The sequence below is a fragment of the Olea europaea genome, chromosome 2 (genome assembly GCF_002742605.1).
Source record: "Olea europaea var. sylvestris chromosome 2, O_europaea_v1, whole genome shotgun sequence".
Lineage (NCBI taxonomy): Eukaryota > Viridiplantae > Streptophyta > Magnoliopsida > Lamiales > Oleaceae > Olea > Olea europaea.
Window position 1 is genome coordinate 4444743 of NC_036238.1, and position 16921 is coordinate 4461663.

The following is a 16921-nucleotide window of genomic DNA, read 5'->3' on the forward strand; positions in this document are numbered from 1 at the left end:
ATCCATTATAATTCTGGATATTGGTGAATACTTGACATCTATCAAAAAGAAAAATATATAAAGTAAACTAGAAAACCAACAATTAAACTTCAGATCCGACCCCCCATTGACTTGTTTTGAATTCGAATAGATTGATTTTGAATTTTCTCAAAGTATAAATAGTCATCTAAAGTCTATAAAGGAAAAGGGCAAGATTTTAATTCTTGACGAAGAAGTAAATGTGTATTTGTGTAACCTTAAGAGAATTTTCAGTGGATCAATGTTTTTGACTAATATATTTGACAAACGAACACATTCCTTAAATTAAATAATTAACATTTTTAGAAAAAAAAAATCTAATTATCTTCTTCACTCCACACCCAACCACCACTATGCTCCACTATTGTCACCACCAATCCGCCAGCGTGTTACTCAAGGGGAAGAATTCCTAAAATTGCATACAATCATAACCACCGCCATAACCAAGACTTGAAAATCAACCACCACAACCTAAACTCACCCAGTTCTGCAAACATTTTGCAAAACCTCGGGGAATTTCTCACCTTGAGATGGAGGAATGTGTTGGGTGCCGTGAAAAAGATGAACGGATTTATTTTCTTTTTTCTCTTTCTTTTTATGTTTTGTTATTTACTTTTTTTATAGTTGCTACTGACAACTTAAATATTTAGAGTCTATTTGTTTGGCTTTATTTTTCAGTCAAATTTATACTTTTGGAGTCTTTTATTGAGATTTTTTTTTTCATGAAAAATATTTTTTAACTTTTGGTCATCTGATTATATTTTCCTCAAAAGTAAGAGAAACAACTTTTTTTTTTTTCTATCTTTTTCTCTTATCTACTCACTAATAAGAAATAGACAAGTATAATATTTTTCTAGATTGAAAAATAAATTAATCAAACACATTTAACTAATCAGTTTCATACAAATGAGTTCTAGACAATTGAATTATTTGAGATAAATTTTTTTCCATGCAAATTCCATACTTGCAATCAAACGTATCCTTAGAGTATGTTTGAGCTCCCTTTTTTGGCCCAAATTACATTTTGGAATAATATTTTGATTGAGAAAGTTTGGTTAAAAAATAAGAAAAAATTTGGGTTTGTGTGTAACATTATTTTATTGAAAAATATATAATTAAAAATAAGAGAGAGAAAATGTATTTTGAAAATAATGTGCTTAGCTTTTGTTTCATATAGTTTCCTTTTTAGGAATAGAATTTGCTAAAAATGATTTTTTTTAAAATAAATATATGATTAAAAGTAGGACAAAGTTATTTTAATTTCACATGTAAAATTATTTTGTTAAGAAAATATGTGATTAAAAATGACTTTGACAAAAAATAAATTTTAGAAAATAGGATCAAACAAGGATCTAATCAAGAAAAAAATAATAATTTTGAAAAATAGGGTCAAACATTAATGACTTAGCCTTTGCTTGATATAAATTAAAATAAGGTTTTTGACAGATTTTGATAAAAGTTGATTAAATGTGTAGCTGAAAAGTTATAAGACTCATGACATATGTAATTAAAATTAAATAATAATCGAATCCATATGGTTTCTATTCTGCAGATTAGAAAAGAAGGGTACTTGCTCGAGCCAAGCCATAAGTAAGAGATTAGATTCTAGATTATCATTTATATCAAATAGTGTCTTAATTGCTGTATTTTCATTATTGGATTCAAGAGTGCCCAAATGAAGCCAAATAGTATTAATTATTTTCTGTAGAACGGGGCACACCACTCCAACAGCATTGTCAACATGGACTTTTGTAGTTAATAATTGAACGATAAAATTGACATGACATGCATTAAGGGGTAGAACGAAGACAACATCAATGGACCATCAGCAAGGACACTTGGCCCCAAAATTGATACAACGACAAGAGACTTGATATCTCCAGTTCTACTTTTAGTAACCTTTCATTTTTTTGACCACCATAGTGGACTGCATCTAGCAACAAGATTAACATCTTTAAAATTTTAACAAATTTGGGTTCCATATTGACACGGGTGAATATTATCACTAAATTAGGTCTTTTTGTAACCCAAAATTACTAGGGTAGGAATAACTGAGATTTATCACTCAATCTCAAATCTAAACATAAACCTCTCATAATTCAGATGAGAGTTTTGATCGCTACACAACGAGACCATAATAACACCTCTTATACTTGGGTCCTTCACAAATCAAAAATCACAATAATGGAGTAATCAAAGTTAATTTTAAAGTTAACTTTAGTGTTATAATATAGAGAAATGATCTAATGAGCACCAGTGTTCATCTTACACTAAACATCAGTGATTTGTCGTATTAATTTATTGGTATATAATAAATTTAATTCAAATGTTAGTACTAACAAAATCTTTATTCACCAATAAATTAATACGACATATCATCGGTACTTAATATAAGATGAGTATCGGTGCTCATTAAATCATTCTATTATAGTATATAATGTTTTATAAAGTCCATTGACTAACAAAAAGTTATAGATAAATATTTGAGGATTAAATGTGTGCATAAACATTTGAAACGAAGCAAATGGAGGTCAGGATGATCAGCCATGAAGACTTAGGTTACAAAGGTATTGGTTGAACTTTGTTCGAAGAATGCAAAGCCCAAAACTCCTCTCTATTGCGTCTCACCCATAACCCGTTAATCATTCATAACTTTGAAGAATGCAAAGGCCAAAACTCCCCTAACCATTGATTTGATCGTTTGAGTGTAAATGGTCGTTGAACATTTTTTCTCATTCGACGACCTTCACCTTCTAACGGGATTTTTAGTCTGCAGATGTCTATGTGGAGGGGACGAGATCGAGATTCTATTGTAGCATTTTTTAAGGTCAACACATACTACACTAAACTTCATGGGATTGGTTGACTATTACAAGAAACCTCAGTGCTAACGCACAATGTGATTGAAATCTTTGACCACACCTGTGACAAATAGTATAGAGAAATACTAACCATGAAGATGTTGATCATACTCTTCTAGTATAGAATGCGCATAAACACTTGTGTGTAACTATGTTATAAGTAAATAAGTTTACCTTCTCCTTTGCAAGGACAAGGTTAAAAATCAGGATATGCACTTTGAAGACCAACATTTGTTTAGCAACAAGTAATGACCCACTCGGCTAAAAACTCATATACTTCGTACTACCCATTAATTTCAAAGCAACTGTATCTCTTAGAAAAAAGCAGCGTAAATAAATTTAGCCTTTTTTTTTCAGAGAAAACTTAGCTCTCGTTTGTTTTCCATTTTTTATTCATTAAAATAAAAAATATGACTGGTATTCATTACATCAAGTCATATTTGACTTTCTATCTCTTGCTTATAACGACTATATTTTTTATTCTTATTTTTATATTAATGTGTACCAAACAGGACCTTAATTTTGTCCACGTTTAATTACACCTGTTGAGGAATGTTCAGCTAAGCTATGGTTTAGACAGTTTCCAGCTGTTAAAGTGGGGGTTATACTTGAATCTCCAAACTCCACGTTTGATATTGACACCTGTTTAGGACTTTTTTAAAATGTGATAAATATATTTTGTTAAATTTTATTGTATGTGGCTACCAAAAATGCACGTTACATAGATACAAAAAAATTCCCTGTATATATATAGATAGACAGATAGATTGCTAGAGAAATACTTTTTGAGATTTTATATTCCGACTTACACGTACTTATTTTTATTGAAGAATTTATACAATATTATCATGCACAGTATGGCGAGTACTTCAGTTGAAGTAAGAAAAGGTTCATGGACTGAAGAAGAAGATAACCTTCTCAGGAAATGCATTGATAAGTATGGAGAAGGAAAATGGCATCAAGTTCCTCTCAGGGCAGGTAAATATTTCCTTGGCATAACGCGTGCAAGTGCGCACCCAGAAACTAGACGACAAGATAAAAGAGTTGTGCTACTTGTAAATAATGGTTTTCATATACATGATATTGTGAAATATGATTGATCAGAATTTCTTTAACCAAAAAAATTAATAATAATAATAAATAAATGAAAAGACACTTCTCCCCTCTCTTCTTAACATTTCATTTGTATGTAAACTATTATGTAATTAGTTATGTACAAGTAACATTATTTGAGATAAAACTATTGGGACTTAGTTTTGAAGATTTATGTTTGGTGTTTGTAGGATTGAACAGATGCAGGAAAAGTTGTAGGCTGAGGTGGTTAAACTATCTCAGGCCAAATATCAAAAGAGGTGACTTTACACCAGATGAAGATGATCTCATTATAAGGCTTCATAACCTGTTAGGCAACAGGCAAGTTCAAGAACACAATTTCAGCCTAAAATCATTCTGTTAGTTGTTTGTGAGGTTGATAATTTTATTTCGGTTACTATTATATGAGCAATGCAACCGAGAAGAGTGCTATGAAGCTTAAGTTTTAAGAAGTCTTTCAGTAAACTAAGCTATGTTTTTATTAGTCCAAAAATGAGAATTATATTGCAATGCCTTTTTTAGTTCCATAATACCTTATTAGAAAACTTTTATGGTGTTGGTTCGGAACCCTTAAAAGACAAATAAAAAAAAGAGTGAATGCTTGAGTTCCAACAAGCCTATGCAAAACATGTTTGATTGTATTTATAAAAAATTTGTTCAAAAGTGTGTTTTGTTAGTAATTTACAGAACTTTGAAACCAATGTTTCTCAAAATAAGTAACTTAAAAGTAATTTTTTTATTTTTATTTTTATTTTTATTTTTATTTTTATTTTTAAGCATAGCCAAACATGAATTAAGAAAGAAAACAAATATCAAACATAATGTATACCGTAGTGTAGTTTGACTTTTAATGGCCTATGCCTCTCCATGTTGATGCAGATGGTCACTGATTTCTGGTAGACTGCCCGGAAGAACAGCAAACGACGTGAAAAACCATTGGAACTCCCATGTGCAGAAGAAGGTATTGGCTCAAGAAGAGGCTACGAGGAAAGCCCAGAAATCCACCAAAACCACAATCTTGAAACCTCGACCTCGTACCTTCAAAAGAATTGCACCTTTTTCGTCGAGAGAAAACATAACTTTCGAACCAAATATTTCAGTGACGGATCAAAATTTAGACATTCCATCTCCATCATCGTCAAAACCAGTAGATGATGAATGCTCCCAATGGTGGAGTAACTTGCTTGATTCTGTTAAAATTGATGGAGAACCTGAGCCAGGATCCAATGCAATATCTCTTGACAAGGACATTTGGGAACTTTTTGAGTTCTGAAAACAATATAAATGCGGTAGAAACCATTTTTGACGTTTCCATTTTGCTGTGTCTATTACTTTCTAGAAATGGTAAGAAAAATTATTTGAAGGACATAGACACGTTGATGTAATCAGTATGTTTGATTGGTATGATTTGGAATATACCCCGAAACCCTTTTTTTGGTTCAAATGTGGACCATTTTTAATAAATAATGCAGACATATTCTCAAAATCTAGTCAACTTGACAAACTTTACGGACTCATCAATTTATTAGATTTGTTTGCATTAAAGTCTAAATAAATCTTTCGCACTAGATCCTCCTTCAAAGCGTGTTTGACAGGTGTCATTTTAGTTACTTCTGGTCAAATTACTTTTCATGGAAACTTTTAATTTTTAATTTTTTAATTTTTATTTTGGGTAATACTCCTCTCTAGAATAGAAATCTTATTTTAGAGGGGTGTCCCATCCTGCAGAAGTCATTTCCACCCATTTACTTGTGCCGGTTTTCTTTACACCTTCATCGATGTCATCCATTGAAACTAACATACTTCTACTGCAAAACATTCATGAGTTATCAACATAGAAAAAATCTGGGTGTACAGATTATATTTTCACAGATTGTGTACAAAATAGAAACAAGTGTGTGCGTCCTGTGTTATATAAAAAATGTCAAAAATGTGTGTGGCCAAAATCGTGAGTATTCAGTATGTATTCTGGTAAAAATAATTTTGTACGTGTAGAAGGGTTGATCAACATAACACATCATTCTATGAACCCTAATGTTTTGTATAGGCTGTCGGCTTGGCTAAGGCTTAGGGATGACATATACCATAGTTTAGGCCTACCAAGTGACTTATAAGAATGAATTATGCTATGTATACAAGGCTGTACGTTACAGGAGGATTGGGGGAAGATAAAGGTTTTGTCCCATGGTAATGCCTGTACAAATAGAAAAACCCTATTAGGATGTATTGGCTTGTGTTGATCTCTAGAGCATTATCAGCATAATTGTCAAGTCCTGAAACTTTATTTTGATATCTCTAGGGCTAACTATTAACCCTTTGTAATGAAGGAGTGAAATGTTATATGAAGAAGCCTGGGGGTTTCTGCCAAATTAAAATTGAAGGGAGTAAAATGCTATATGAAGAAGCCATGTTTTCTACTGTTTTGAGAGTTATTCCAATACTCATCCAGGTTTTTAATCAATTAATTATTCTACATTAATCACCATTAAACGTTGTCGAAAGACACATGTAATATCTGTTAGATTTTCGACATTACCTAGAAAATTTGATGTAGTACAATGAAGGCAAAGATAACTGCTAATTCTACATGATAGATATGCTTACGATATATTGCTTTACATTTAAGTTAACTTGGCTAATCATTGGACCGAAGAAGCAAACACAGACTTGCTAGTGTGAGCCAATCAATGTATCTCACATCATCACTCGTATCAAATTTGGTTCCGCTTTCTGTTTCATTATTTTAGCCTATTGTTTTGCTAGCTCATTTTATTTATTTTTCAATAAAACTGATGTGGGATCTCCAATTTTCTAGTTTATATTTTTGTGAATTAGTGGAAAATGTCCTAGGTGACCCATCTCATGTAAAATAAATTCGAACTCCATCTCATATATTGAAGACTCGATAATAAATAGGTTTTGTATATCGTGATACACATCTTATACTATATATTCGCAGATACAAGAAGTGCAGCAACACTATCTTCTTTACTCTCGAACCATTTTCAAGTCCATGGATCAGTCTTGAAAATCTCACTAAAATAACAAATAATGAGAAACGTCGGATTCATAACTGCATTTCAATTAAAAAAAAATGTTAGCTAACTTTGACTACAAACCATATTGTGAGTTAATTGATTGCCTCTTAACAAGATTTGGTAACGCCTGTTAAAATGCAAATTTCCTTTTTAATAAGTGCAAAAATCCACTAATCTTTGTAATAATTTATCTAAATATTGTAAAACAGTCAACATAGCATTGAGCTATTATAAACAAAATATAAACTAATGAAACACATGAAAGGAAAAATATTCTTACTGACACAAAGTGTTGAATTTTGGCTTCTGATAACTATTTATGATATGCTTGTATTGAGTTTTGAAGACAAATAAAATATAAAGTATGAGGATTTAGTGTTGGAGGAGATGAAATATCGGTGAAATAAAAGAACCATTGGTTCGTTTTAAATTTGAATTAGATTTATTGTGATTTATTATTTTTGTAATTGAAAGAGCATCCATATTTTTTCTATTTTTTTACTTATTTTATTAGTTTTTAAATTTTGATAAGGGTATTTTAATTTTTTTTTTTACTTTTTTTTGAGTTTTAATGTAATTGGCGATTCTGTGACCAAAAAGGACCAAATTGAAAATGTTTAATAGTCAAGGAGTTAGGTGCAATTTTTTATAATTGTGTTAAGTAGGTTAGGGTTCAAGCTTAGAATAAGGAAAGAAGAACAGTCACAATTTCGCTTGCCTCTCTCCAACACACTGTTCGAGTGACAAAACAGAATGGACGTCGCTAACTTTTGTCACTAGGACGTCGCTCGAGCAATACACCATCACTCGCTTTTTGCTAGGGTGTCGTTCGAGCAACGGCGCTTCTAGAAAATCCTAATTTGTGACTTTCAAGAATTTTAACAGGACCATACTCCCCAAAACGTCCTTTATATAAATACGTGCACCGTTTCACGAAAAACATTGGATTGATCATAGTAAGAAATCACATACACTATTTCTATATCATTCAATCCATTGATTATTGAGACTTGCAATTGAAAAACATCAAAACTCATAAATCAAACACTAAAAACACATACTTCCAGAGTATCTGTCAAAGGTTGAAGAACAACAAAAGTGATCGGAGTTTCGATTGTTAGAGGACAAGAAGTTCTTGAAAATCCACAGGAGAGACGATGAGGGCTTTGGAAATTACACTTAGGAGGCCAAAGAGTACTTGTAGTGGTCGAGTTTGATAGTACTGTAAGCTGATTCGTTTATAGTGAATTCAAACTAGTTTAGGCCCGGAGTTTTTAATCCCGCGAGGGGTTTTCTCCATCATCAAATATCCTTTATTATTTATTTTCTAGCAATTTATTACACTGCAGCAATTTCACATAGGGTAGATTGCATGTGAATTCATGTGGACTAATTAATAACTATGACTTGTTGCAGTTATTAATTAATTTATTCAAATTTCGCGTAAACACATATTCACACCCCTCTAGGTGTGTGTTGGGTCGAATTGCGTAACTTTCAAGTGGCATCAGAGCCTAACTTCGATTTCTAGTCCAAATTTAATTTAGATGAGTCACTTTCTATCTGTGCCTTTGTTTTTTGATGGGAACAACTATACATACTAAGAATTCAGAGTGAGAGCATTCCTTAAGTCCCTAGATGAGCGTGTTTGGGTTATTGTGTAAATGGTTGGTTCGACCCCTCTTCTGTTGTGTAAGGTGTAGCTACCCTTACGAACATTTCACTTTGGATTAAGGATGAACTAGTTGAGTGCAATTGGAACAGTAAAGGATTTTATACACTGTTTATGGCTGTGTCTCCTGAGAAGTTTAAGAAAATATCAATGTGTGAGATCGCGAAAGAGGTTTGAGACATTTTGGAGACCATACACAAGGGAACCAAAATCGTTAAAAATTCCAAGCTGCAGATGTTGACTTCTAGGTTTGAGAAAATCAAAATGAAGGAAGATGAATCTTTTGATGAGTTTTATGCTAAGTTGAATGGCATAGTAAACTCTAGCTCCAACCTAGGTAAAAAGATACCTAAGTCCAAGATTGCTCGAAAAGTCCTTAGATCCTTACCAGAGAGGTTTAGACCCATGGTCACAGTTATTGAAGAAAGTAAGGACTTAGATACATTCAAGATAGAAGAAATCGTAGGATCCCTTCACACCTATGAACTCACCATATCACAGCCAAAGAAAAATAAATACATTGCCTTAAACACCTTGAAGGAAGAGGAGTCTGAGTTAACTAATACTGAGTCACTTAGGAATGGGAAGATAGCTTACTTTGTTAATAAGTTTCAAAAAGTCCTTAGAAACAAGAGGAAACCTCAGGAAAGAAAAAGAAGAATCCTTAGTAGAGTTCTGAAAGACAAGAGTGATAAGGCTGGTAGTAAGAGTTCCAGTGATAAAACCCGTTCGAATGTCATGAGTGTCATGAGTTTGGTCACTATAGGAATGAATGTTCTAGTTATAAGAAGAACTTGAAGAAAGGAAAGAGCAAGGCATTGGTAGTGTCACTAACCGATGATAAAAACAAATTCTAGTGAATAGAGTGAGTCCTCTAGAAATGAGGATGAAAGGAACTATATGACCTTTGTATCTAGTGTTAAGTGTGAACTAGATAAGGAAAAGTTTGGGGAAGTTGAATGAAGTGAGAACTCTGAGGAAGACTCTGAGGATTAGACTAATATCCATGAGGCTTATCAATTTTTGTTTAAGGAGGGTATTAAGATTAAGAAGGTCAATAAAGCCCAGTTGAAGAAGGTAGATGGACTTGAGAGTGAAAAAAAGAGGCTTGCGATTGATTTTCAGGATTCATTCAAAAACCTAATTGAGTTGAAGTGCGCCAACAAGAAGTTGGAAGATAAGGTGAAAATTCTTACAAGTGACCTGGAAAGATCAAACACTCAACTCCAGTCTTTCTTGAGTGAGACTAAGAAACTTGATAACATGCTAGGGATGAATAAGCATGCTAGAGATAGGTAATTTCTAGGATATTTTAAGAGTGATAACTATGCTACCAGTACATCCAACACCACATTCATCCCTGCCTCCAACAGAACTAGTAATACTGCTAATCTTGAACCCAAGGGCAATGGTGTCTTAGGACAGAGGACCTCTAGAACACGTAGGACTACCCAGCCTAAAAATCATTATTAGCATTCACGTTGTTTTAAACCTAGGTTTATTCCTATCTGTCATAACTGTGTTGCTCTAGGACACATGAGGCTTAGGTGTCATAAACTCAAGAATAAAGGTAGAGGTCAGGATATTCCTATCCATGTTAACTTTCTATGGAATCAGGTTATTCACTTGATAGAGATGCTGACTAAATTGATTAGGGTTACCTCAACTTGTAGGAAGGTTTAGGTTAAGAAAAGTGTGCTAGGAGTAAATTGAAATTGAATTGCCTTGTTGCATTTAAGGCTCAAAATTACTCCATGTGGTACTTATATAGTGCTTGTTCTACACATAGGTGCAGAAATAATGCCTTGTTCTCTACTCTTGATGAATGTAATGGTGATATGGTTACCTTTGGAGACGTGGCTACTGTACCTATCCTTGGTAAGGTACCGTCCATATATTTGGATTGCCTGCTATTTCCAATGTTATTTGGAAGGTCTAAAGTATAGTTTGTTGAGCATAAGCCAAATCTATAATGCTGATTACAAGGTAAGTTTTGTCCAGAAAAGTTGTACTGTTTATGACCCTTTGGGTGGTGTTGTCCATTAAGGAGTTTAAACTTTTGACAACTACTATGGAGTTCTTTCGAATTCCAACTATGTATTTAACAGTGCTAAGATTGATGTGATTGAGCTTTGGTATCAAAGAGTCGATCATCTGAACTATAGGAGTTTATCAAAATTGGCCAAAAAGGAACGTGTTAATGGTCTACCCAAACTTGAACTAATTGACAATGCTGTATGTGGACCATGTCAATAAGGTAAACAACTACGAGTACAACATAAACATATCTCCAAAATCTTGATAAATAGGCTTCTAAAACTACTCTATATGGACTTGATAGGACCATCTAGGACTGAGAGTCTAGGAGGTAGGCGTTATATCGGTAGATGATTTCTCTCGGTATACATGGATTGAATCGTTGAAAGAAAAATCTGAAGTAACTAGTTTGGTTAAATCTTTGTGCAAGAGACTTAGTAATTAACAAAGTCTCACGGTACTAGAGTTCGAAGTGATCATAGGAAGGAGTTTGAAAACTTCAACCTTGAAAACTTTTGTATGGGGAGGGAATCTTGTATGAATTCTCTTTGCCAATCACTACACAGCAAAATGGGACAATCCAGAGGAAAAATCAAGTACTTAACTTCACGGCAAGGGACTAACACTGCATTTCTTGGGAGAAGCCATTAACACTGCATGTTATATAGTTAACAGAGTATATCTTTAAGTGTTAGATGAAAAACTTTGATGAATATAATAATTAATGATTTGATTGAATCAATCAAAGTTATTCAATGAAAAGATAAAGAAATAAGTACAATGTAAGTCCCAAAATCATCTAAAAATACATCTTTCTTTTAATGAATTATTATAATAAATTAAGTACTAAGAGAGAAATGAGAAACTTTGATGAATATGATAACTTTACAAGTTTAATTCAATCAATCAAAATTTTCAATATGAAGAAGTATATTAAGTTTATGCAATGTAAATTCAAAGATCCTTTTTAAAACATATCTCTATTTTTTGAATAATAGAAATAATTTAAGTACAAAAGAAGAGATTAAAAAAATGATGAAGATGATGATTAAAGAGTTTGAATCAATCAAAATATGAAGAAATAAATGAAATGATTGTAATGTAAAGAATGAGAATATTTATACAAAATATGGCTCAATGAATTCTTTCAAAATATATCTCATTTAAATGCTCTTGAAAGTCTTATGAAGAATGTAAAAAAAAAAAAAAAAAAAAAAAAAAAGATATTTGAAAATTTAAAAACATAAAAAAAATCTGTATGTTCGGATGACATGTCCAGTCGACCGCTTTTTATTCGGATGACCAGTATAATCGTTTGTATATTAAACATTAGAGGTAAAAAAAGGTCAAATTTTGAACCCTTAAAAATTTTAGGCCGACCACCTTTTTTGGTGACAGCCAAACAATTTCGATCTTTTTATGTTCTGGTCCTGATTTGAAAAGCGTGAACTTTTGAAAAGTATTTTTACTAACTTTTTTAAGATAAAAGATATTTTTCAAGTTCAAATATCATTTTAAAAGTCAAAAAAAAAAAAAAAAAGGATATTCGTAAAGTTCAAAACATTAAAAAATCTGTATGTTCGGATGACATGTCCAGTCGACCGCTTTTTATTCGGATGACCAGTATAATCGTTTGTATATTAAACATTAGAGGTAAAAAAAGGTCAAATTTTGAACCCTTAAAAATTTTAGGCCGACCACCTTTTTTGGTGACAGCCAAACAATTTCGATCTTTTTATGTTCTGGTCCTGATTTGAAAAGCGTGAACTTTTGAAAAGTATTTTTACTAACTTTTTTAAGATAAAAGATATTTTTCAAGTTCAAATATCATTTTAAAAGTCTCTTTTTTTTCAAAACATCATATCAAAACAACTTTTAGTGCGCAAAATTATTTTAGTACATAGAAGGATTTTGAGTTTAAATATTCATTACTAAATACCAAAGTATTAGTACCTTTATATTTGAACTAAGAAAGCTCTGTCTTTGACATTTTCTTTGAAGTTTGGCTTTTGCGCTTCGTCTTGATCTTTTTATGAAGTTTGGCTCTTAAGAATTTGTCTTAAATACTTAACTTCAATCTTGACCTTAATTGAGAGTCCGATTTGAAATGTGGTGGTTTTGATTTTTTGGCAATGATTGATCAATTTTAACGTTGAATGCTTTGAAGACCATCACCATTTAAATCAATTATTAGAAAACAATATTAACTTGTTTGTTATGATCAAATATTAAGAATAAAGTCAATCAAAGTTCAACGCAATTGTCTATTAATGTAAGAGTATTATATCATAAATTGGTTATTGAATATAACACGAAAGAGATTTAAAAAGGCCATTCAGTTTTCTACCCAATTCTCATCAATATAGCTAAGGAAGTTTATTTTTTGTTCTATTCCGTATGGAATTTTTTCCCTTCCTAATCCAACAAAAAATCGACATGACAATCTTAATTAGTTGATGGAACTGTAATGTGTGTGTGTGTCTATATATATAGATTTTACATGATAAATAGTTCGATGTCTCAATAAATTACACATGGTTAGATTTTACAGAAATCATGTGAATTTGTAGTTAAGCTTGTCGGTTGGTCCACTGCTAAGAGATTAGTATTGAATTATGGGGTCTCTAACAGGTTTCTCTTTAACTCTCGTATAACAATAATAAACAATTAACTATGTATTTTTAAATAATTCATTACTTAATCACTGAATCGTGTAAAGGGCCATGGTTGTAGAATAATTTTGAATTATTCTAGAACATTTCCGAGTAAGATTTTCACAATAATATCTTGGACCACGGCAATATTAATGCTTGTCCCTATTTTGATTCTTGTATTAGGAATCCGAAACTTACTATATCCATATGAGTTATGTCTTCTGAAATAAACAAATTGGATTCTTTGTTGGTTAGTCAAATTTTCCTTGGGACCTGTTTTAACAAATAAATTGAATAAGTTGATCCTCGATACAGAAGAAAGAGATCAGGCATTATGAAATTAAAACGTTCCCTTAATAATTTATTTTTATGAGATTCAAATTGCACCGGTTTTCGTTTGATTTGATTCTTTTCCATGCTTGGGACATAAAGATTAAAAATTAAAAATTAGACCATATGATCACTATGTGGGTTTGCATTAACTGAATCTATACACACGTGATTTATTTAGAATTAAAAAGTAGAAATTGATTCTTTTCAATTTTAAACGATTTAAAAAGTAGACTAAATTAGATATGCCAGTTCCATTTTATCTAAATTCATTAATTAATATTTTACATTATTAAAAATGTAAAAAATAAATAAATACCAATTTAAGTGGTGATCCATTATAATTCAAGATATTGGTAAATACTTCACATCTATTAACAAGTAAAATATAAAAGTTAAACTAGAAAACCAATTCAGTCTTGAAATTTACGATTAAATTTTAGATTATGACCCCCATTAACTTGTTTTCGAATAGCTTGATTTGAAATTTGAATATAGTTTAGAAAAAGTATAGCTACTTTAAAGTATCATTTTCTTCACCAAACACATTTGATAATTACTCCTTGTGTGTATGTGTGTATCGGTGCTTAGCTTATACTAAGCAATCAAGTGGCATAATACATTATAATAGGTGGTGGAACATAATGATTGGTTACAAAATTAATTACATTACATATTGTAGTGTGCCACATTATCTGGTTCTTAGCATAAGATAAGTACCCGATGCTTAGGAGATCAAATTTGTATACCTATATAAAAGCAAATTTTTTTTTTCTTTTGAAATAACTTTACAAATAGAAAAGTAGAACTACACTTAGGGTACCAACCTGTTGAAGATGTTGCAAGTAGGTCTTTAATTTGTTTTGTTAACATGCTCTCAATTCCCTACCTTTCTTTTTCGAAGAACTTGACTCATTGATGAACAATGTTACCCTCTTCTTCAAATGGAAAAAAACCTTCTGATAATAACAATTTTTGGTCAAGGCTTTACTCCGGGCTCAAGATCCCTGATTTTACTTCTTACAGACAACATCCTCGAGTTTCACGTATGCTCGAGATTGGGGTGATCATATCCACTGCTACTCCCAGGAAGGACACGTTTTGACCGATCCCTGAGGACCATTTAACTCGACCTCCTGAGATTTGGCCACTAGCCATTCTTTGAGGACGATCTTAAGACCTCATTTTAACTTAACCATGTGATTGCCTAGTTTATCCACTCCCTTTCTCCCTTTAGTTTCTTGTCATATATTGTCTCTACCTCTCAAATTTCAACATTATCCAAGCTCTCTGGTCTGGCAATTCGAGTTGAACTCCATTGTTTACCTCTCACAAGACTAGTGTCTTCCAGGACTCTAAGACAAGGTAAATAAGTGACTCAATCTTACTAGGATTGCACTTATGCTTCTATAAATACAAGGTTTTTGCCCATTATACTAATATAATTTTACATTCTGTTCATAGCCTTGTGCCAATATTTTCCTTTCTTGCTAACTTAAGCATTGCAGGGGCAGTGAGGACACTCCTCATTGCCTTTGTTTCGAGTTCCAAAGATCATGTTCGTGCTTATTTTTAGTTGTCAAGTTCGAAAATCAATGCATGTGATTTTTTAGTAGCTTCACCTTCTAAAAAACACCTTTAAATTAATAAAAATATATATAAATACTTATATCACTACTATATTCTATAGCACCCCTATATTAATGAGGCTTTGTACTATAGCACTACCTGTGCACCATCTAGGCTAGCTCTACCTTGCTCCATCCCAAACCACCCAAAATTTTGATTTATTTGAAAGTAAAAATCGTGAACCAATAAATTAAAATGTAAAATCGAACGAGTGCTTTACCTCTAGATGGTTAGATGTCTAGTCAATTGTTGCACCTCAATGCATTTCGGAAAGAATTAGATAGCTCTGGGTTCGAGTGGCATTTCTCTCCTAACCACAGTTCAGTCATTGATTTTTCAACATCGGTGGGTTCATTGAATCTTCTAACATAATAAATGGTCCTCCAAAGTCTCTAAAGGTGAAAGATGAGGCTTTAATTCCCGACGAAAAAGTAAATAATCTTATTTTGACAAATATATTTGACAAACGATCACATTCCTAAAATTAAATTCATTATTTTTTTTTTTAAAGAAAAACACAAAAATCTAATTATTTTCTTCACCCTACACCCAACCATGACAAGGCTCCACCATTATTACCAGCACCCCGCCACCATCTTATTCAAAGGGGGAGAATTCCTAAAATTACGCATACCATGAAGACCACCGCCATGACCCCAATCTAAACTCAACATCCTTCATTCTCACTGCCACCACCATCATGGGGGAAAACCTAGTTCTGCAAAAATTTGCAAAACCTCGGGGAATTTCTCACCTCGAGATGGTGGTGGGTGTTAGGTGCCGTTAAAAATATGAATGGATTGATTTTCTTTTTCTTTTTATGTTTTGCTATTTATTTTTTATAGTTACCATCTTTTTGGCTCAAAATGCATTTTGGAATAGTATTTTGGTGGAGAATTTGTGATTAAAAAATAAGGAAAATTTTTGAATTTGTGTGTAATATCATTTTATTGAAGTATCTATAATTGATAATGAGAAGTGTATTTTGAAAATCATAGAAACCAAAGGAAGGCTTAGCTTTTGTTTCCTATAGTTTCTTTTTTAAGAATATATTTTGTTAAAATTTGTGTTTTTTTATTGAATAAATGTATGATCAACAGTAGGATAAAGTTATTTTAACTTGACGTGTAAAATTATTTTATTGAGATAATATGTGATTAAAAAAGAGTTGGGGAAAAATAAATTTTAGAAAATAGGATCAAACAGGACCTAATCAAGGAAAAAAATAAATTTTAAAAAATAGAGTATGACTTGGCCTTTGTTTTGTATAAATTAAAATAAGATTTTTAACAGAGTTTGATAAAAATTGATTAAACGTGTAGTTATGACCCATGGGATATGTGATTAAAATTAAATGTTAATTTTGACCTTGAAAAAAAATTAAGATTATAATTTCTATCAAATGGTAGTTTAATCGCAGTATTTTTATTATTGGATTCAAGAGTGCCCAAATAAAGCCAAATAATGTTAATTATGTTCTGTAGAACTGGGCACACCACTTCAACAAGCATTGTCGACGTGTACTTTTGTAGTTAATAACTGAACTACTACAATTGACGTAACATGGTTTAGAAGTCAGAACGAAAGACA

At 32.0% G+C, this 16921-nt stretch overlaps 1 protein-coding gene across 1 annotated transcript; it reads left to right on the top strand.

Annotated features, from left to right (window-relative positions):
- Positions 1-3693: 3693 nt before the first annotated feature.
- LOC111375595 (transcription factor MYB114-like) lies at positions 3694-5269 on the top strand. The gene is made up of 3 exons (XM_022998443.1): positions 3694-3857; positions 4163-4292; positions 4851-5269. Exons 1-3 carry the CDS (start codon positions 3728-3730, stop codon positions 5242-5244), a joined length of 654 nt encoding a protein of 217 aa, XP_022854211.1. The 5' UTR covers positions 3694-3727; the 3' UTR covers positions 5245-5269.
- Positions 5270-16921: the final 11652 nt, after the last annotated feature.